General features: G+C 41.4%; 1 protein-coding gene and 1 pseudogene across 13 annotated transcripts in view; both read left to right on the top strand.

The window, feature by feature from the left end:
* COL6A3 (collagen type VI alpha 3 chain) overlaps window positions 1-22152 on the top strand; it is a 180828-nt gene that overhangs the window by 60257 nt on the left and 98419 nt on the right. For 10 of the 13 annotated variants that reach the window (XM_070732276.1, XM_070732287.1, XM_070732282.1 and 7 more), the window contains 5 exons: window positions 3017-3613; window positions 5206-5769; window positions 15216-15815; window positions 17611-18210; window positions 21583-22152. The exon at window positions 21583-22152 is cut by the window's right edge and continues 33 nt beyond it. In XM_070732276.1, the coding sequence (XP_070588377.1) occupies window positions 3017-3613; window positions 5206-5769; window positions 15216-15815; window positions 17611-18210; window positions 21583-22152 (2931 nt within the window). The remainder of the gene's footprint in view (window positions 1-3016; window positions 3614-5205; window positions 5770-15215; window positions 15816-17610; window positions 18211-21582) is intronic. The other 3 variants (XM_070732277.1, XM_070732286.1, XM_070732288.1) reach the window with 3 other exon arrangements.
* On the top strand, window positions 12531-13741 carry LOC139157939 (collagen alpha-3(VI) chain-like; annotated as a pseudogene).

The following is a 22152-nucleotide window of genomic DNA, read 5'->3' as shown; positions in this document are numbered from 1 at the left end:
GAAAACCTTTTATAGTCATGTTAACAAAAGAAAATTAAAAACAAAACATAAACATATATGAATTTCAGACTTCTTCCCCCCCTCTAAATAGTACGTTCCCATTTTGTTTTTTACTTTAAAATAAGGTATGTGCAGTATGCATAGGGATTTGTTCATAGTTTTTTTTTTAATAGTCCAGCCCTCCAACAGTCCGAGGGACAGTGAACTGGCCCCCTGTGTAAAAGGTTTGTGGCCCCCTGATATACAAGGAAGATGAAAACATTCATTATAACCACAAAATGTTAGTTTTCTAAATAGCCTCCCCAGTAATGTTGAATGTTCACAACCAATTTGAAGTTACAGTACATCATCATTAATTTACTAACTTTCCAGATTACCCTTAAATTAGAAAAGAGTAAAATCTGCAATTTAAATATTTTTTCAAAATGTATATTTGTTACTAATATTTTCTTGCATGGTACATATCACTGATGACATTTTTATTTTAGAACTGAAATTAAAAATGCTCTTAAATGTTGCTTTATTTGTGAAGATACATTTTCTTCCTCTCCCCTCTCCCATTTTCTCTTTGTAAATATGTAATATGGATGTACATTCCTCCTTTTAAAGAAATGTCCACTTCTGTAATTAGGTTATTCAAATTCTGCATGGAAACCAATTGCTCCATCCCACACTCCCAATCTTTTCAAGCCTTTCAGTGGACTGAAAAAAATTGTTGAATAGTATGGGTGGAATTTTATAGGACACCAATATGTACTAATAGAGAACATTTGATAATAGGCAGCAAAAGAGTATACTTACACTTTTTCCTTTGTTAGTATTTCTAAACATTAGATTCCAAACATTTCTGAACAAGATCTTCATTTATGCAGACATTCTATAGTTTTGATTGAAGAACATGGAATTCTCTGTATGTGTATATAACTACAGTGGTACCTCTACGTAAGAATGCCTCTACTTAAGAACTTTTCTAGAATAAGAATCGGGTGTTCCATATTTTTTTGCCTCTTCTTAAGAACCATTTCCTACTTAAGATCCTGAGCCCAGAAAAATTTCCCAGGAAATTTGAGAGCGGCATGAAGGCCCGGCTGGTTTCCTGCCATTCCCCCTTTAATCCCAGCCATCTCAGGCTTTTCCTGGCTGCCAGAGGAGCCTTTCAGTGAGGAGGCGTCAGCAGTCCAGACCAAACAAAGCATTTTCCTTTCTCTGGGTGCTTGGAGAGGGAATAAACCACTTCGCTGTGGTGACTATCTCACGCTGCCTCCCAGACACCCAGCGTAAGATTGCCTCACCCCAGCTGAATCATCTTGGCTTCAGCTAAACCAAGGAGTCACCACAGGGAAGGAAAGGCACCGACTACAAAGCGAGTGAGCGAGAGAAGAGGGGAGCCCTTCAACATTGGAAGGAAGAGGAAGCAGGTAGCAGCAGCAGCAGCACAAGTCTTTCGTCAAAGGAGAGGGAGGTTCCCCCTCTTGCCCACCTGGGTTTCTCTCTGGCACAGTGTACGGGAGGCAGCCTTGCACTGGGTGTATGGGAGGCATGTGCTCCTCCTCCTCGCCTCAGAGTCCCTCGTTTTTTTTAAGCCTTAAAGTTTTGTATTTTTTTAATTCCCCTCCCCTCACCTTCTTCCTTCAGCATCATCCTCCTCCCACCCAAATTCCAAGCTTTTATTTCTTTCCTAATGGGTTTGCATGCATTATTTGCTTTCCTATGAGAAAAATTGCTTCTACTTACAAACTTTTCTACTTAAGAACCTGGTCACGGAACAAATTAAGTTCTTAAGTACAGGTACCATTGTATCTCCCATGTCTGTCTGTAACCATCAATTGGATAAAATGGTACATTACTGGACAACAATTTTTTCAACCATGATACATCAAAAGGGTTGAATTAGAGAATGCCAGCACCATTACTCCTTTGGGAAGGAAATTTAGCAAAGTTGTGGCTATTGCACTGCTGCAGCCAGATGTCATCATGTGATCATCATTTCAAATTCTTCCTGCCAGTTTCTCAAAAGTAACTGGAGAAGCCAGCACTTGATCATGATTGCAAAGAAAATCTTTGCTTATGGGAAGCTGGTAGGAGTGCTGGCAATCAAGAAACTGGCAGGAAAGACCATAAATTTCTTGGAAAAGTCTCCCACATCTATGCAACCTGCTAATTGCACTCATACTCCACTGGCCACTCGAGCACCTCTGTGCACCCTTCTTGAATGAAGACATGCCCATGCACTGACCTCTGTTCCATAGATCACCTTTCTCACAACTGCCTTCATTCCCATGCACCAGTCTCAACTCATTTAACACTTCTCAGGCACTGCTGTGCATCCTTCCTGACTTGCATTGCACCACCACATGCCCTCCTCGAGTTGATCAGCACTTCTGATGCACTTCCATATATTCTTCCTGACCCATGCTGCACTCAACTCTCACTTGCCCTCCCTAACCCATGCTACATTCAAATGCTCCCTAACCTGCATGGCACCTCTTCTGCACCCTGTGTATGCACCCTTCCAATATGTGCTGCATTCCCATGCATTATCTGCAAGTTGCTCAAAATCTCTTGCATACCCCCCCCCACATCCACAGTGTGCATTGCATTCCTCCCCAAAGAGAGTGGTTTTCCAATTGACCTTATTTGACCAGATGATCAGAGTCTTTGGAAGACTTTCCAGTCCACTTGCATTGTCCATTGAATTCAAGGAAATAGAATCTTAATATCAGATAATCTTTACACAGTTTTACATGCATACATGTAGTTATCAATCATTACTTGCAAATGGAAATCTAAGAACTATCACATTTTGAAATATAGTTGATTAATTGTGCACTCTTGATACTCCTCTTGGTTCTTCTTCTCTTCATGGCTGTTCTGTTCTGTCTTGTCCTGTCCTGTTCAATCCTGTTGTCTCTTGAATGAAGTATACATGTGTGTACTGCAGTTGCAAATGCACACATGACCAATTCTGGTATGTTTTTCTATGAAGTCTCATGTTATTTTCTGTGCTCTACTGCAGTTGTAACCAAAAGAGATATCGTCTTTCTTTTGGATGGATCAGTCAACGTTGGAAATACCAACTTCCCATATGTCCGTGACTTTCTTGTGAAACTAGTTAATTCCCTTGATGTTGGAATTGATGAAGTACGAATCGGCCTAGTACAATTTAGTGAGAACCCCAAAACAGAATTCTATTTAAACACCTTCCTAACCAAGGCAGATGTCCTTTCTCGTTTGAGACAGTTGAGACTGCAAGGGGGGTCAATTCTGAATTCAGGAGCTGCACTAGATTTTGTGCGTTCCAATCACTTCACTGAAGCAGGTGGGAGCAGGAAAGATGCAAATGTCCCTCAAGTGCTAGTCTTCCTTGCGGCAGGGCCATCTGCTGATGCCTTCCAAGATGCCGCCAATGCCTTAGCTCGTGCACGAGTGCTCACCTTTTGTGTTGGGGTTAGGAATGCCAATCTAGCAGAACTTCAGCAGATTGCATTTAATCCACAAATAGTATATTTTAAGGATGAATTCAGTTCTCTGCCAGCTTTACAACAGGAAATGATTAGTCCACTAACAACATATGTTAGTGGAGACGTGGAAGAAATTTTGATCCCATCAACAGGTAATTTGATTTTTTTTTCATATTACATTGACTTTTATCATGCAGATATGTTTTGAGTGACATACTAATTTAATGAATTATTAATTATGTATTATTATATCTGACATTTTATATCTTACATAAATAACTAGTGGCAGTGCCATAGTTATTGTCCTGGGTAAGAAGTAGGACAGCCAGGCTCTGCTCTTTCTTTTAGGCACTGGTGGCACAGAGGATGACTTTGGGCCAGTCCCAGATTCTCAACTGTGGTCCAGGAAATTGAAAAACACCACCCACTGGTCCAGCATCATATAATTTTTATTATTGTTATTATACGCATACATCCCCACAAGAGAGAGAGTGATTGACAACTCTTATCTAGCAGAGAGAAGCGGGAAGGCCCAGCAGCAGGGAAATTGTCCAATGGGAGAATACAACAACTTGTTGTCCACACTGACTATCTCACATGCCATTACCAAAATGTCTCAGTCCAGAAAGTTATTTCTTAAGCCATTTTAGAATCAAGCCTTTTGAGCAAGTGACAGGAGGAGCTTAAATTGAAAATATAGGAATGCCAATAATATTTCCATTTTTTATCAGAATCTTAGGAAGATTGTTGCTTGCAGGTTCTTCCCATGGAAACTTCTTGCCATTTGAATTTATATGCAGAAATACAAATTAAAGAAATATTCTGAAGTGGAAATTTTATTATAAGAGTCCTGAATGATGCAAGGGCTTTCAGAGTGCTTTAATATATTAAGAGAGTGAGAGAACAAGATATTTCATATCATGCCCTTAAAAATATGGTCCATTGTCCCAATGTGAAATATTATACAACCCTTCCGTAATCTGCAAAAGAGCCAAAAACCAATTATGTTTGCAGAAGAAAAACTTTGCAAAATGAATACTATTGCTTAGTATAGTAAAGTGGTATTATTTCATTTTCAAATGCAAACTTACCTATTGATGTAACTGTCAAGGGAATTATATGCATATATGAATCAGTTCTTAGAAATACTGGTACTGTATTTGGAAACCTTACTCCTTAAAATACATTAGAAAAATATAGATAATGACCAGATGCCAACAAGTAAAAGAGCATATATCTTTATTAAGGACAACAAAACATATTTACGTATGGAATAGGCATTTATTTTTCTTATTAATATAATACTGTGAGAAGAACGTTGTTCCTTCTTCTGAAACTTAAGGTGATAAAGGTCCCAACTTTTTATATTACAGTCTCTTTGATAAAAAGCAAACAGGCTACTAATCAATGCACTAATGTAAGCATTGGAGAGGTGGTAGAGTGATATGCGATCCTATATTATGAATCTCACCATAAATGTAATAGGCACAATCCATTTAAGGAGCCAAGAGTTCAATTCCCTTCAAAGTTGTAAATTACTCTATGATTCCACAGTTCCCTCTGATGCCAAGTCATTTTTTTTCTTCCAATGTGGAAGCTTGTAATCAAAGATGCCAAAGCGATCACCTGAGTCAAATTGTACTCCTTACTAATAAAATGTGATTTGGATTTCTTGTCACTTATATAACAGAAATTCTGTAATAAAATGATACATACTGAATATTTTTACCTCACTTCATTCCAGAAAACAAGATTGATATTTTATTTTTGATTGATGGCTCAATGAACGTGGCTGGCCAGTTTCCTGCTGTTCGAGAGTTTGTGTACCAAATTATTTCTGACCTGAATGTGGGGCCAGATGCTGTACGAATAGCTCTAGCACAATTTAGTGACAATATAAATGTGGAGTTCAACTTTGATATCCCATCCAAGATAGAAATACTTCAGAAAGTGAGAAAGATGAGGATGAAAGGAGGAAGGCTACTGAACATTGGAGCTGCACTAGATTATGCTGTAAAAGACATCTTTGTAAGACATGCTGGGAGCAGGATTGAAGAAGGCGTGCCACAATTCCTGGTTCTTCTTGTGGCTGGGAGATCAGATGATACTGTGGATGAAAGTGCTGATACCTTGAAACAAACTGGTGTGATTACTTTTGTTATCCAAACTAAGACCTCTGATCCAGTTGAATTAGAAAGGATAGTTTATGCCCCTCAGTTCATTCTAAAGGCTGATACCCTTTCTCAGATTGGAAGCATACAACCAGAAATAGTTAATCTGTTGAAAACCATAGAACTTAAACCTCAAGGTATATTTCTTTATTTTTTTTATCACTTGATGTTCATTTTTAAAAATAATCAGACAAACTGATTGATTGATTGATTGATTGATTGATTGGGGTGTTACCCCACTGCAATCCAACAGCTGTTCAGTGATAAGAAAGATCTAATTTTCTACAGGCTACTAAAACCATTCAGAAGGTGACACATAGGCAATCAGATATAATTTTGAAACCAACACGCTTTGGCAAAATTGCAAACATATTCCTCAGCTGAAAACTGACAAACCATTGTGGGCTGAATTCAAATTTAGAACAATGTTCAGGACCATTTTTTCATGGTCAATAAACTTGAAATGGGAAAAACTTGCCAGTTCTCCTTTTAGGAATTTTTATTTGGGAAATTTTCAGGGACATATTTTGCTACAGAAATGAATCACCCATGGAACCCCTGATAATGTCATCTAAAAATAATAATAGAAGATTCAATTAGGGCCTCACAACATCACAGAAAAGCCCCAGTTGTCAATAAGCACAAGAAGTAAAAACCAATGTGAATAAAGATTCTAGTGACTCTAGCAATCTTAGAAATTAAAGTTTTTTCAAGCCCTAGTTCAATTTACTTGTCAGGGCTGTGGAAATAAAAAATCATTGTGCTGGAAGCGGAGTGAAAAAGCGGACACAGAGTTGGATTTTAAATTGGGTCACTTTTATTAAATAAATATAACTTTATTTAATTAAACAACAAAACTGGGCTCTGCAGAGGTCAACTAAGACTTTTGGGGAGGAAATGATGTCATAAACATACCTGGGCAACTATGTGCGTAGCTCCTTGCTGATCCAGGTGAAGGAGACCACGCCCTCACCTGGATCCAAGCCATGCGACGCATGTAGGAGGTCTCGCTGTCCAATCCCAAACAGGCAATTGGGTGGGGCGAGACTCAGAGGCAACCTCTCCCGAATCGCTCAGGCCGGTTTATGACACCATGAGCTCTTTGAGAGAGTCTGCCAATCATCCTCAAAGATGTCCAAAGGAGAATACGAGTTGCTAACCACCTCCCAATTTCTGCCCCTAACTTGCCAAGGAGGGGGGGCAGATCTCTATTTTGGCCCCCTGACTCCCCCCTCAACCTGCACCAGCTCACGCAGGGACCTCCCCATGTCCTGTAGAAAGATGATATTCCCCTGTTTTGAAAGGCGAACACCGTCAGCACGATAAAGCCATAGAATTACTACACCACCCAATACCCTAACAAACTTGCCTGTGGCCTTATTAACCTTACGTCTAGCCTTATGAATGGCCCTCGGGGAGATGGCATCCCTCCAAAAAATCCGTGGAAGGATTTCGGACCAGACCACTTGCGTGGACGGTCAAGCAAGACAAAGAGCCTACAGGTCCTCGTGGGCCTGACAGATCACTGCCAGGCCACCTAGAACACAAAGGTCATTGGCTCCAAGCCATGCCAAGGTGCAAGACCAACCACCTGGGTGCAACCACATTGTGGTGCCTGCTCAGGAGCAAAGGGAGGAGCCCCTCCCAATGCAGGCCTCTTCGTCCAAGCCAGGTGACTTTTACCCAATGGCCCAAAGACAGCTGGGTCCCAACGGCTGATCTTGCTGCACTTCGGCCGGCCCAAAACACCATGCTATGGCCATACAGCAACGCCGTCGGCTTCTACCCAAAAGGTCTACCTAAAGAGGGCAAAAAGAAGGTTAAACATGTGAGGGATCATGGCCATCATGAGGTGGGGGGCATACATATGTCCTGAAGGCAGCAGACCTCCAGTGACCTATGGCCTGGATTCTAAAATCCTGGAAGCCGGAGACCGCTGCACTAGTAATGGCCCTGATGTGGAATGAATGCGTTCCGTATGAGGCAGGGTCAAGACCAATCTCACCTAGCGCCCTAGTAGTGACCACCCAAAATTGATATCTAGTGAGGGGGGAACCATCTTGGTGACTAAAAAGATAACGCTGGCCATTTCCTCGGAGGTTACAAAATGAGGAAAGGGCAGCCACAGGGCAAACAGATTGATGAGCCACTGCTGATAAGAGTACCCTTGTGCCCCTACCTAGCTGGTCTGTCTTGGACCACCTGACCAAAAGGGAAACCCGAGAGCCCTTGAACGTAACGTCTGAAAACTGCAAGGCACGGAGAGACCCGTCCTCATGAGATGAAGCTAAAGCTTTACTCACCCTAAAAGCCCCCGCCTGACACATAGCCTGACTCAGGTCGGCAAGCTGTTGAATGGTCAGGGCTCGTCTGCTATCTAATGATGGCACTGATTGTTCTCTCACCCACCCCTCTAACATCTTCCTGACATGGAAATTACCGGAAAGGTTGGAAAACCCATGGGACTTGGAGATATATGCCAAACCCGCCAACCTACTCCAAACACCGTTCCTTGTAGGCTGTGCACGTGAGCGTGCGCGCACCCCAAAATACCGGGTCACGCGCCCTTTTCCATGGGTGCGCAGTCCCCATTTTCCATGGGCGTGCAGTCCCGTGGGGGGGGGGGCGGGGAGGCGCCGGCAGCAGAAGGGAAGGGAGCCGCAGTCGCCCTTGCCTCCCCATGTTGCTTCCGGCCCCCTCGGCCTTTTGTCACTGCCCCCGCCCGATCCGCCCCCTCTGCTCCGCCGCCGCCTCCTACCTTTGGGCGCGGCTCCTCTGCACCCGGAACGCACGCCCTGCCCGTCTCAGTCCCTTTTCTGAGAGCACTTTCATCCCGGGCTCTCAGCAAGGGGGTTGCAGGAGAGGCGGGGCAGGTTGCGCACGCTCCCTATCTCCATACCAGGCCACTCGGAACATTCAAAATAAGAAAAACTTTCGCCAGCGAAGGCTTTTCTTATTTTGAATGTTCCGAGTGGCCAGGTATGGAGATAGGGAGCGTGCGCAACCGCCCGCGTGCCCCCGACATTGAATATCACCTTCGCCGGCCTCTGCTGAGAGAACGCCTGCCGGCGAAGGCTTTTCTTATTTTGAATGTTCCGAGTGGCCTGGTATGGAGATAGGGAGCGCGCGCAACCACGCGCCCCCCCCGACATTGAATATTGCCAGCCTCCACTGAGAAGAACGGAGAGAGAACGAGAGTGAGTGAGAGCAACAGACAGCAAGATAGAGAGAAAGTGAGAAAGAGAGAGAGAGAGAAAGGGAGAGAGAAAGAGATAGCAAGAGAGAGAACAAGAGAGAGAAAGAGTGTGAGAAAGAAAACAAGAAAGAGTGAGAGAGAGAGAGAAAGCAAGAGAGGGAGAAAGTGAGAAAAAGAAAGAGACCAAGAGGGGGAAAGAGAGAGAAAGAGAAAGAAAGAAAGAAAGAAAGAAAGAGAGAGATGAGAGAGGAAGGAAGAGAGTGAGAGAGAGAGAGACAGAGAAAGCAAGAGAGAGAGAGAAGAGTGGAAGGAAGAGAGAGAGAGAAATGATAGAAAAAAGGGGAGAAAAGAGAAATGAGAAAATGATTGAGGCAGAGAATGACAGGAGAGAGAAACAGAGAGAGAAGTGACTTGATTTAAAGCATATGGTAAAAGCACTTAAATAATAACAGAGAAAAAAATCCCAGCCCTCACCTGTTTTTATTAATAGTTATGTTTTTGGTTTTGCTGGTTGATTTAGTTTTAATAGTAATGGATTTTGGTTTTTTTAAATTATTAATTTCTTTTAATAAAAGGGATTTTTTTCTTATTTATTTATTTATTTGTTTGTTTGTTTATTTATTTATTTATTTATTAATTATTCTATGCTGCCCAGTCCCAAAGGGACTGTCGCTCAGCCACTATACTTTTCCGCCCACACCGGGAAAAAATTAGAGGGTACATTGACTCCTAATGGTCTTGACCAACAAACCGCATTGCTTAAGCAAGATGCAGTACTCAAGCAGATGGTCAACCAGGATGGGCCAGGCTTGGGAATAGCCCTTCGACTGGCGAAAGTCCCAAAACTCCTTACCTGAGTTTTGGTATGACCTCAGTGTACAGGGCGCTAGGGAGAGGGACATGGCCCTGCCTGCCTCAATCTTCCACTGCTCTGGAGACCCCCCAGGCTCCACAAATGATGAGGGAAAACCTCCGGTGCTGTGCAGGCCCCAGGAGCCAGCGTCCGGAACCTGGGCAACTGACCACGGGACAAGGCATCAGTCATTTTGTTCTCAAGCCTGGGGACATGATGGGCCAAAAACAAAGTATTCAGGGACAAGGATCTGCACACAAAATGGCGGACCAGGCGCATGACCCTGTCATTCTTAGAAGACAGGGCATTCACTACGTGAACAATAACAAGTTTGCCGCACCAAAAGTGCACAGTCTTGTCCCAAAATTGTCCCCCCCCCAGAGCTCGAGAGCTACAACCAGGGGGGAAAGTTCTAAAAAGGTGAGGTCCCTGACAATAGAAGAGGCCCTCCAATCCAGAGGCCATGTAGAATAGCACCACTGATCCCCCAAAATCACTCCAAAGCCACAGTTCCCTGCAGCATCGGAGCACAATTGCAACTCAGCTTCTAAAAGAAGCTCTTGCCTCCAAAAAGACAGACCATTAAACTGTGCCAAAAAACCTGCACCACATGTGAAGGTCACTACTGACCCCCGCTCACAAACGCCTCAGATGATGGGGCAAACAAAGCCCCTTCATAGTATATAGATGGCGCAAAAAGGCCCTGCCCCACCACCCAGCAGGCAAAATTGAGCAACCCAGCCAACTCTTGGAGTTGTTGAAGGGTGACTCTACGACCCTCGAGAACCTGATCTATTCTATGATAAAGCTTTGAAAGCTTTCCTGACGGCAATTGACAATATTGTGCAATCGAATAAAATTCAATGTCCAGTAAGATAATCCTGGTAGCGGGGCCTTCGGTCTTCTCAGGGGCCAAGGGGACCCCCAACTGAGGGCAAAGAGCTCCGAAGGCCAACATCAGAGCTAAACATTGCTCAGAATGCACAGGACCCGCCATCAGGAAATCATCCAGGTAGTGAATAACAGAACCCGACCCGGATTGCCTCCTGAGAGCCCATTCAAGAAAAGTGCTAAAGCTCTCAAACAGGGAGGAAGATACTGAGCAGCCCATGGGCAAAGGTTGGTCCACATAAATGCCCCCCTCAAAATGGAACCCCGGAAGTTCAAAATCATCCGGGTGTATGGGAAGGTGGGCACGCAAAAGTGCCCAACACCCTGCCCTCAGACACCTCCTGCTGAATCTTCAATCTAATAATGCCCTCATGTCCAGCCACCGACTTAAGGTTGCTGGACATGAAGGCTTTCCTGGGCTCAAAATAAGGGATCCTAAAACCCTCCCTGAAACCCTGCAAAAGCGCAGCCGCACTTCTTCATGGGTGATCATCCATAAACAGGGCCTCCAACACATTCAGATTAACCAGATTGGGGCCCTTTACCCTGAGTGGAAGGCTGACGTTTGGACAGGCATGAACCATCCTTCCCATTTTTGGGGCCCTTGGGCTTAGGACAAGCATGGGTGGCATGCATGCTGCCGCAATTCCCGCACACATGTTTGAATTTGCATGAGAGGCAAAAACAAGTCCCCCTGGCTGCAAATTCATGACACCAGGGTGGGGCCCTCGCCCCTGCCCCCACCCCAGTGCAGGCAGCAAGAGTTGTAACAGCTTTGGCCTTCATGTAATGGTCATTATCCGTGCGCTCACCGCCACCAGCCCACGAGAGCTGCGTGGCGTGAAACCACAAATCAGGGACCATCATGTCCCAGGGCAGACTATGTTCAAAGGCCACCCTCATACAAAAAGACTCATCATACTGCAACCAAGCATTGCCCTCATACTCATAAGGAGCACGGGCAATGAGGTCTATATATTTAAGCATAACCAACATATAAGTTAAAAAGGCATAGAGCCAAGAGTTGAAACACCTGTCAACTTTGACCTTCTTAGGCCTGTTGGTCTTAGCCTCCTCATTCTTTTCCTTCTTAGGCACCTCGTGGTTCAAAAGGGAGAAAATATCAACATATTCTCCCTTCCAAATACGCTTTCGAATTGAGGGATGCAAATGAAAACCCAAAGAGGTAGAAGGTAATCCCCAAGGGATGGCCCCTAGCCTAACAGAGGCCAGGGGATTGGGCACACTAACCGCTAAGGGGTCCCCACACCCGCTACCATGGGTGGGGCAAATGGCAGAAACAGAACCTGGGGCAGTTGCAACCACAGGGGAAGGGGCAGCCCAGACCTGGCTATAGGTAATAGCAGGGTTGGACCTAGTGTAAGTAGCGCCCACACTCCCCGAGGCTGGGGGTACAATCACCTGCCCAGACAAGGGGAGGGGCTGTGTGTTGTGACTCTGTATAACAGTCTCACCTGCCACCGTCGACACCGATCCTGGTGTTCCAAGAGATGGTCCAGTGAGTGCGGCAGCTGCCGTTGGAGCAGAGATCACACTGGCCCCTGTCTGGGCCTCCTCTTCACTCGGGGGCCTACCCAAAGCCACAGGGGCCTGGGGCAGCACACCTCCCAGCCCATAAACAGCCTGCCACCTGGCGCCCAGCTCATCCAGTCGCTCGATGACCTGCCTCCTCGGGCCCAAGCCAGGCCCTGAAAAAGGCCAAGGCCCTGACAAAACAGCCTCCCAAAGGCTGCAACACCAGGTGAAAAAAGGCCCAAAGGCCGCGCTTTCTGTCGCTTTGGTGAGGCCTGCTAGGCCGCACCACAAGGCACCAATCTTCAGTGAACACCAACGGGTGTTCACCCTTTGGCTGCCAGGGCAAAAAGGAAGGCCCTGGGCAGGCACAGCCCCTTATAAAGGGCTGGCGTGCCCCGTTCCGGCTGCATCATAGGCCGGCAATGCTGCCAGGCCCGGCTGAGATCTTGGCCATCAAAATGGCGGCTACGCCAAGGGACCATGTTTCCCGGCCCCAGCACAAATCCAGCCGGTGGGTGAGTCCGCCGGCTAGGCATTTCGGGGAGGGGAATCTCATTACCAACTCTCCCAAGGACTCTGTAAATAAGATGCTTTACTCTAACCCTAGTAAAGGAAAAGCAACATTCTTTAGGAAGTATTTGAGGATAGAAATGTACCAGCTCTGCCCTCCTTGTGCTACTGCTGCAGATGACATCAGGAAAGCAACAATCCAGAGCATAGTTATTTGGAAGTGACAATGCAATATGGAAAGCTGAGAAAAGAAAATTTGAAAATGATCATAAATCAGTTGTATTATGAAGGACATAATGTTATTTCAAGTCAAATAATTTCTTCAAATTCAATAGCAGGAGATTCCTCTGGGAAACTACTAGGTCTCATACACTCCATCTGGCCTATCAGCAAATTTTGAAATGAACATCTTTGGATTTCATGTCATTGGTCCTTTATGATGCCTTTTCTTTCATTGTTTTCCCAATTTTTTTGTTGTAGAATAAGCAAAATTAATCCACCAAAAGATAAAAATAAACACATTCTAAGAAATGATTGATGTGAAGATGGATCTCATTTTTTCCTTCTGAATTTGTGAATCTGAAGTTCAGAAGAAGAAAGATGTATTTCTGATAGAAGGTTCAGATGGCCCCAGAAGTAGTTTCACGGAATTTAATACTTTTGTACAAAGAATTGCTGATTGCCTGGATATTGATCCTGATAAAGTCCAGATTGCTGTGACCCAGCTCAGTAATACTATCAGCCTCGAGTTCCTTCCCAATGAATATTTTGTGACTAGATTGAGATGATCAAAGTCATCCAAAGATTATCTCCTATGGGTCCTTCATTTAACATAGGGGCAGCCCTTAATTAACTTGTTAGGGATGTGTTCCTGAGCCCACCTAGAAGCAGGATATCTGACAGTGTCCCAAAGTTCTTGATTTTGCTGTCACCTAGAAAAAAAAAGAGATGATGTCAAAAAAGCTTTCTTGGATCTGAAGTTGATTCTCTTAGCATTGGTGTTGAAAATGCAGATGTCACTGAGTTGCAAACAAATTATTTTGTTTCTAAAATTGCTTTCCCTGTTTCTGGCATTAGTGAACGGAATACCTTAGATAAATTTATTTCAGAGTCACACAACTGACCAGGGCAGAAATAGAAACTTCGGCCCCTGAAGTGATTTTTCCATCACTTGACTTGGGATTTTTTTTTATTATTGTACTGTAATTTGCAAATTAAAATAAAGCAAACAATGAACATGGTCTGGCCAAAATGCACTATTTTCAACAGCCTGCTCACTTCAGAATTCTTGATGAGACAATCACATTTCTAGAACCAAATAATTAGTAAACCCAAAAGACACCTTTATGAACATTTATTAAGATTTTATTTTTCTCACCTCCCATTTCCATAAATAAGGCCAGTAAAGAATTTTCCTTTTTAAAAATACAATCAATATTTCTTCCCCTAATACCCAGAAAGGTCGTTATAAAAATGATAACTGGCAGCCAGCTGTCCATCCAATTGCTGTTCTTTCAGATGCAGTGGGACAGAATGAAAGAAGAAAGTTGAAGGGAGGGAGAAATAAAACAAGAAAATAATTTTACCACTTCAATGAACCCCATTCACAAAATATTGAATAAACTGCTTATAAAGGGGGCAGAAAAATTTGAATAACCACTGTTGGAGTGACTAAATAATTTTAGGTTATGTTCTAAGGTCACATTTCTTTTTCTTTGCTTAATGTTTTTTTGTAAAAGGAATAGGGCATACTTGCATGCATTTATAGATACCAAAATTATGCATATAACTTCTGTGTTACTTTATTAGTGACCCAACTTCCCATGCATATTGACATAGAAATATAGGCAAATATCCTTTATAATTATGCTAGTCATCTATATATTGAATACTCAGCTGCCTTGAGTCTATGGAGAAGGATGGCCTAGAAATCCAATAGATAGATAGATAGATAGATAGATAGATAGATAGATAGATAGATAGATAGATAGATAGATAGATAATGATACCCTCCTGCATATAGTAGTAGAATAGCTCATACTATGTGATATTCCTTTTCAGAGAGATTTTAGGCTAACTGGAGTTGTACATCACCAAAAACCATTACTTATGCTTCTAAATATAGATTAGAATTTCCATGCAAGATTCAAGCCATCAAATAGATTTTTAAAAATATTTTATTTAATCAGTATCTTTTTTCTATGATACAAATGCTCTAGAAATGTTTTGCATACATTCAGTTCTGATAAACATACATTACATGAGTCAACAATTGCATAGCTTAGTAAAGCAAATAGTATATATGGGCACCCTCTATGTCTCCGCCTGAGAATTTATGGAAGAAATAGGCAATAGAAAAAAGTAAGTAAAAGTTATAAACATCATTTATCAATTTAGTTAGAAACACTATTTTCCAATCAAATTTTCAAATATTATTTTATATAATAATATAGTTATTATATATTACTTTCTATAACTTTATAATAAAATTTTGCACTGTGTGGTGGTTAATATTAGCTAATAAATTCCTTTAACCATGTTGAATTTATTTGCTGGTATAATTTTGATCGTCATCTAATATCATTTTTGTTCTATAGCAGATATAAAGAAAGACGTCGTTTTCCTTATTGATGGCTCTCAGTTTGCAATTTCTGAATTCCCTTCAATCCGTGAATTTATCGAACGGCTTGTAAACAATATGAATGTGGGTTCAGATGCTACTCGAGTAGCTGTAATTCAGTTCAGTGATAATCCCAAAGTTGAATTTTTGCTGAATGCACATTCCACTAAGGAGGAGGTACTAGCTGCAGTGAGAAGACTAAATCCCAGTGGTGGAAGGCAAGTGAACCTTGGTTCCGCTCTAGAATATGTGTCAAAGAATATTTTTACAAGGCCTTCTGGGAGCCGCATAGAGGAAGGAGCACCTCAGTTTTTAATCCTTCTTTATTCCCACCAACCTCATGATGATACAGAGAACCCAGTACACCAGCTCAAAGAGTTTGGTGTGGCTCCACTTCCTATTGGAAAGAATGTGGATCCTGAGCAAATGACCAAAATAGCACTTAGTCCTGATTATGTATTTCAAGTGTCAACTTACCAAGATCTACCTAGTCTGGAACAGAAAATGTTAACCCCTCTTACAACATTAACTACCCAGCAAATAAGAAAAATCATTACTGATACAAGTCGTCCTCCAGGTAAGATGATATGTAGGATTGTCTTCATTGTCTTCATTTCCCCATCATCTGCCTATCTTTCCTGCTTCCTTGTTGCAGTGACTAACTTAAAGGTGCATCATTCTTGGCATCTGGTAAGACAGAGCTATAGTATTTCTTTAGGTCCAAACCTAGTTTTACTTCTATATTGGAGAGGGGTGGCATACAAATCTAAATAATAATAATAATAATAATAATAATAATAATAATAATAATAATAATAATAATAATAGGGATCAGTACATGACAATCATCTCAATTGGGAACCAGGCTGCCACATTTCAGGGATATAAAGCACCAAACAGAATTATAAGATGTGTTTTTGATTAATAAAAAAAGCAGAGGAAGATAGCAGTGTAAGTTCTGCATTTGACCACTGGTCCTTTTGGATCAGCTTTACCTCTCAATTGGCAGGATTTTAAATTGTTTACTGCTGCTAACCCAGATTCTCTTCATTGAGGCAGGTGCTAGCCAGGGATTGAAGCTGCCAAGGTACCAAGAAGACAAAAGAATAAATGGGATACAAAAAGGAGAAGTAGAACTTGACAAAATAATACTAGGTCCAGAGAAGAAAATGATCTCGAAACTTTATAAATATTTATTAAATTACAAAATGGAGAATTACATAGTTAAAAATAATATTCATAGTTGGGGTAGAAACTTTGGTTATAGTGTAAATTTAAATAAATGGGATACAATCTGGTCAAAAATCTACAAATTAACGAAATCAATGGCATTTAGGGAAAATTTGTACAAAATGTACTAAAGATAGCATCTCCCTCCAGCAAGACTAATGCAAATGTATACTGGGATAAATCCACAATGTTGGAGATGCAAGGAACACATGGGGATTTATTATCACATTTGGTGGACTTGCCCAAAAATAAAGAAATTTTGGATTAAAATACAAGATTGGTTAACGGATATACTTCAAATTAAAATAAATAGAAGACCTGAAGCGTTCCTTTTAGGAATCATAGATCAAAAAATAGGCAAAAATAAGTATTACCTAATGATACATATACTGACTGCAGTTAGGATGGCGGTAGCCCAATGCTGGAAACAATCTAACCCACCAGAAGACTCACTAATAATTAAAAAAAAGTTGGACTGTGCAGAATTTGATGCTTTAACCCTTAAATTAAAAAATAAAGAAGACTCCGATTATTATAAAACATGCAACTCTCTTTATGAGAGAGGAGAAATAAAAGTTCAAATTAAAATACGATAACAACAATATGTTAAGATATGTGTTTATTGACAAAAAGATTAGATATGATGTATATATAATTATTTTGTGAAGACAAAATCTTTATGAAATTAAATTAATTAACAAAGAGTGTACAGAAGGCGGCTAAGAAAATAATAACAACAAAGAAGACATTGATAACCAAAAGGAATAATAGTGAATACCGATTGTTCTTTTCACCAGAAAATGATTTGATATTAGAAAGGATTGTATTTTTCCTCCTCACATGAAGATACTAATGAGATATTTTTTGTTATTTGTTTACTGTTGTTATTGTTGCAATTGTTCATTGTATATTTTTGTATCTTTTTGTTTTGCTTTGTTTTTGTTTTTTGTTTGTATTTTTTCCTCCTTTTTGTATATTGCAAATGTGTAAATGTATATATGTTTTTGGTTATGTTTTTTAAAAATAATTTAATAAAAATTACTTTAAAAAAAAGAAGCTGCACATTAAACATGAACTCCTTTCTGTGAGAAAAAAAACCTGGTCTTATTCTGTTTTCTCATTCTCCCCACCCTTTATTGTAGACATTGACAGTAAAGCAATGGACATCGTCTTCCTTGTTGACAGCTCTGATGATGTCAGACCAGATGGACTTGCTTACATTCGTGATTTTATTTACCGGATTGTCCAGCAACTAGATATCCAACCAAGAAAAGTGAGAATCGCTGTTGTCCAGTTTAGCAATGTAGTGTTTCCTGAGTTCGACTTAAAAGCCTATTCGACCAAAGAAACTGTGCTACAAGCCATACGACGCTTAAGGCACAGAGGCGGTTCTCCCCTGAATGTTGGAAAAGCTCTGGAGCATGTCATGAAGACTCTCTTTATCAGATCAGCAGGAAGTAGGCGAGAAGATGGAGTCCCCCAGCATTTAGTCCTCTTGCTTGGAGGGAGATCCCAGGATGATATCAGCAGGCCTTCTATTCTGGTGCAGAACTCTGGGATTAATACTGTGGGAGTTGGAACAAGACAAATAGACAGTGCAGAATTGCAAAGGATCACCAGCAATCCCCAAAGTGCATTTATTGTGAGAGATTTTACTGAGCTCCCAGCAATAGAAAAACGGATCCTTTCAGCAGTTTTGCTATCAGAAGTGCCAACTGAACTGCCTACTAATGGTTTTGCTGGTCAGTCTTTCATTTTTAAAATAAAACTATGGGGTAGGAATAATATCCATGGGGATTTAAAAAATAGGTATATGAAAATGAAAATTATTTTCAATAGTACTTATAGCTGGAGTCAATACATTGCGTCGTATAAAATAGAAAGTTTGCAACAGAGCTATTGCATGAAAAGGCAAAGTTAAAAATGTAGCATTCATTTTTCTTTATAACATTTAAAGATCAATATAGTTTTCACACTGTACTTTTTTGCATATTTAATTAGGGGGTTCAGTTTAGAACTTGTTTTTGTGTAAATAAGGTTTACTAATGAAACTACCCACCTCTAATCAACAAATCTAGACCTCTTGGGTAATTGTGCCTTGCAACCTAAGCAGCTTGTCCCTAATAGAGCTCTGAGTGACTCTCAAACCAACTTCAAAATTTCCAGTCTAAATTTCAGTGGGTTGGTAACAGCCAAAATATTCCCAGTCTACTTTTGGCTACTTATATGACCTAATTGGTCACACTACTGCTTCTGGCCTTTCTCATGCATAGCAGAAAGGCAAGCTTGGTGCTTGGCAATTGGGTAGCTGAGTCTTCTTTTGCCTGCCTTTTCCTTTTATGGTTTGTTTTCTTCTAATGAGCTCCTTTCCTTTTCTTTTCCAGATTTTTGCTCACACAAACACCTTCACCCCTGCTTCACATATTATTACCTTTGTCATCAACACAAAACCCTTTATTTTTCTCTTTTATGGTATCATTACACCCTCCCATGATACCATAATTAAAGAAATAGTGAGTGAGCTGTTCTTTCGTTCATATAGCCCTTTACTGGTCCCTGCAAACTTTGTTAACTGATTGGTCATATACTTCATACACATAAAGGAGCGATTTTTAAAATAAAATATGTTAAAAATTAAAAATGTTTTAAAGGGTACTAAAGAAAGCGGAAAGGGAATCTTTGTAGTACTGTAGTACTTTCCTCTGTGGGCAGAGGATAGAAAAGTAAGGAAATATGTTTCACCGAACCTGGGTAGAGGCCAAAATGGTCGATGGGTTGAATGAAACATGAACTTTGAAAGGTGGTGATAGTTCATTGATCGAATGGGCTGTTGATTGATCAACTGAAGATTATAGGGAAAAGGTGGAGAACCTATTCAGTGCTGCAATTCAAGCTGAAATGGCTGTCTAGGGCAGTAACCAGTCATTGGAGGGGAGGTGTCTTGGTACTAGAATAGAATGAAGTGCCAGAAATCATATGCTCTAGAGCAGCGTTTCCCAACCGGGCTTTCTCCGTCCGTTTCAGGAATGTCCGCCCCGCCCCTCTCTCGCGCGCGCCGCTCCCCTTTTCTCTCAGCCCTCCCTGGCTTGTCCCTTCAGCAGCGAGGGAGGAAAGTCAGAGGACGAGGGAGCGAGCGAGCGCTCTTGTCCTCGGTGCCCTCTGCAGCCTGCCTTCCTTCTTCTTTGCCGCCGCTGAGGGACGGAGAGAAAGATAGAAAGAAAAGAGATAGAAAGGAAAGAGGGAGGGAGGGAGGAAAGAGGGAGGGAGAGATAGAAAGGAAAATGGGAGGGAGAGATAGAAAGGAAAGAGGGAGGGAGACAGAGAGAGAGAGAAAGAGAGACATAGCGAGAGAGAGAGAAAAAGAAAGAAAGAGATAGCAAGAGAGAGAGAGAGAAAGAGATAGCAAGAGAGAGAGAGAGAGAAAGAGATAGCAAGAGAGACAGAGAGAGAGAGAAAGAGATAGAGAGTGAGAAAGAAAGAGAGAGAGAAAGAGAGACAGAGAGAGAGAAAGAGAGATAGCAAGAGAGAGAAAGAAAGAGATAGCAAGAGAGGCAGAGAAAGAGAGAGAGAGAAAGAGATAGCAAGAGAGACAGAGAGAGAGACAGAGAGAGAGAGAGAAAGAGGGAGAGAGAGAGAAAGAACGAGACATAGCTACAGAGACAGAAAGAGAGAGAAAGAAAGAGAGAGAATGAAAGAGAGATAGCAAGAGAGGCAGAGAGAGAGAAAGGGAGAGAGAAAGACATAGAGGGAGGGAAGGAGGGAGAGAGAAAGAGAGCAAAAAAGAGAGGAAGAAAGAAAGAAATAGGGATGGAGAGAGAGAAAGAAGGGAAGGAAGGGAGAGAAAGAGGGAGGGGGAAATAGAGTGAAATGGAGGAAGAGATATTTTTTTGTCCAAACTTTTAGTCCCCCCCCCCCCCGTTCAGTGTTCCCCAGGATTTTGAAAATATGAATAATGTGCCGCGGCTCAAAAAAGGTTGGGAAACACTGCTCTAGAGAGCTTAAGACTGCTTTGCTTGGTGAAATAAATAACTGAATTGTATTTAGAAAACATAGGTAGGCCTAAATCTACAATGGAATTTGGAAGAAGGCCAAGATTTGGACTCTGATTTATTTCTCGGATGCTAATTGAATGCTAACAAACTATTTTATATATTTATTAACAATGCAACAACAGACAGCCATTTGACTGGACAAGAGTGGAAAGAAAATAACTCTCAAAAAATCTCAAACCCTCTCCACTCTACTTTTCTTCTTTCTTCTTTCTGTACCATCTATGGATAACAAGCCACTCCTAGGTTTACTTCCTCAGAACTGGACTAGATTTGTTGCCTTAAATGGAATGTGGATTCTATATCATGACAATTTGGGAAATTTATCCATAGAATAGATAAATCTGTCAAGTTCTTTCTGTATGTTAAACCTGTCTTCGAGAGTGTTGGCTATTCCTGCCAGCTTGGTGCTATCTGTAGATTTGATGAGTCCCCCCATCTATTTCCTTGTCTAATTCATTGATGAAGATATTGAAAAGTACAGGGCTTAAAACAGAGACTTGCATACTTCCCTCCATGTTGATGTAGTTCCATCGAGGACTACATGTTGAGTGCAGTTGGTCAGCTAGTTATGAATCCATTTGGTGGTGATGCTGTCTAACCCACATTTTTTCTATCTTATTAAGTAGTACATTGTAATCTACTTTATCAAATGCCTTACTGAAGTCCAATGTTGGTTTGCCTACTTCATTAAAGATAATGTATGAGGAGACCAAGTCAGATTGTTAGTCATCTGCACACACACACAAATACTTAATACTATTGACCATCTCTACAGCTGCAACTGTGCTTTTCTCCTGGCGTGGCAGAGAATTGGTCCCTTGAAATACAGTTCTAGCTTATTCACCAATATGTTAATAAAAGATGAGAGTGAAGAAAAGTGCTATTCATTGTGTAAGTGCTTATTCAGAAAATACATTATGATTGCTTTAAATAACAATGACTAGATTTATATTTGATTAATTCTGTGAATACAGAAATCATGCACATTTCTAGTAATACTGGTTAAAGCAGAATGCCTTAAAATGAACTAATACCTGTTTTTTTTTCTTTTAATTTTTTTAGCTGATAAAAAACAAGGTGACATTGTCTTCTTGCTGGATAGCTCTATCAATTTTGGGAGAGACAATTTCCCCAATGTTGTCGAATTTATACATGACTTAATAGATGCTATTTATGATGAAGGTGATTCTATTCAAGTTGGCTTAGTACAATACAACTCTGATGTGAGTGATGAATTCTTTCTGAAGGATTTGTCTCACAAAGAGCATATCTTAGAAGCAGTGAAGAAGATAGCCTACAAAGGAGGCAGAATTGCCAATACAGGAGCAGGTATCAAGCATATCCAAGCAAAACATTTTGTGAAGGAGGCTGGCAGCAGAAAAGACCAGAATGTCCCTCAGATTGCTGTCATTATAACAGCAGGCAAGCCAGAAGATGATGGGGAGGCAGCAGTCTTAGGACTGTCTCAGTCGGGTGTCAAGGTCTTTGCAGTTGGTGTGAAAAACATTGACCTGAATGAAATTACAAAGCTCTCCAGTGACAGCACAACAGCTTTTAGGGCTGCAACTCCCCAGGTCCTCTCAGAGCTCAATGAGGCTGTTTTGGTGACCCTGAATGATGTCATGAGAGAAC

The sequence above is a fragment of the Erythrolamprus reginae genome, chromosome 1 (assembly GCF_031021105.1).
Source record: "Erythrolamprus reginae isolate rEryReg1 chromosome 1, rEryReg1.hap1, whole genome shotgun sequence".
NCBI lineage: Eukaryota > Metazoa > Chordata > Lepidosauria > Squamata > Dipsadidae > Erythrolamprus > Erythrolamprus reginae.
Note: the sequence above shows the minus strand (reverse complement) of the source record. Positions and strands in the feature narration are given on the sequence as shown.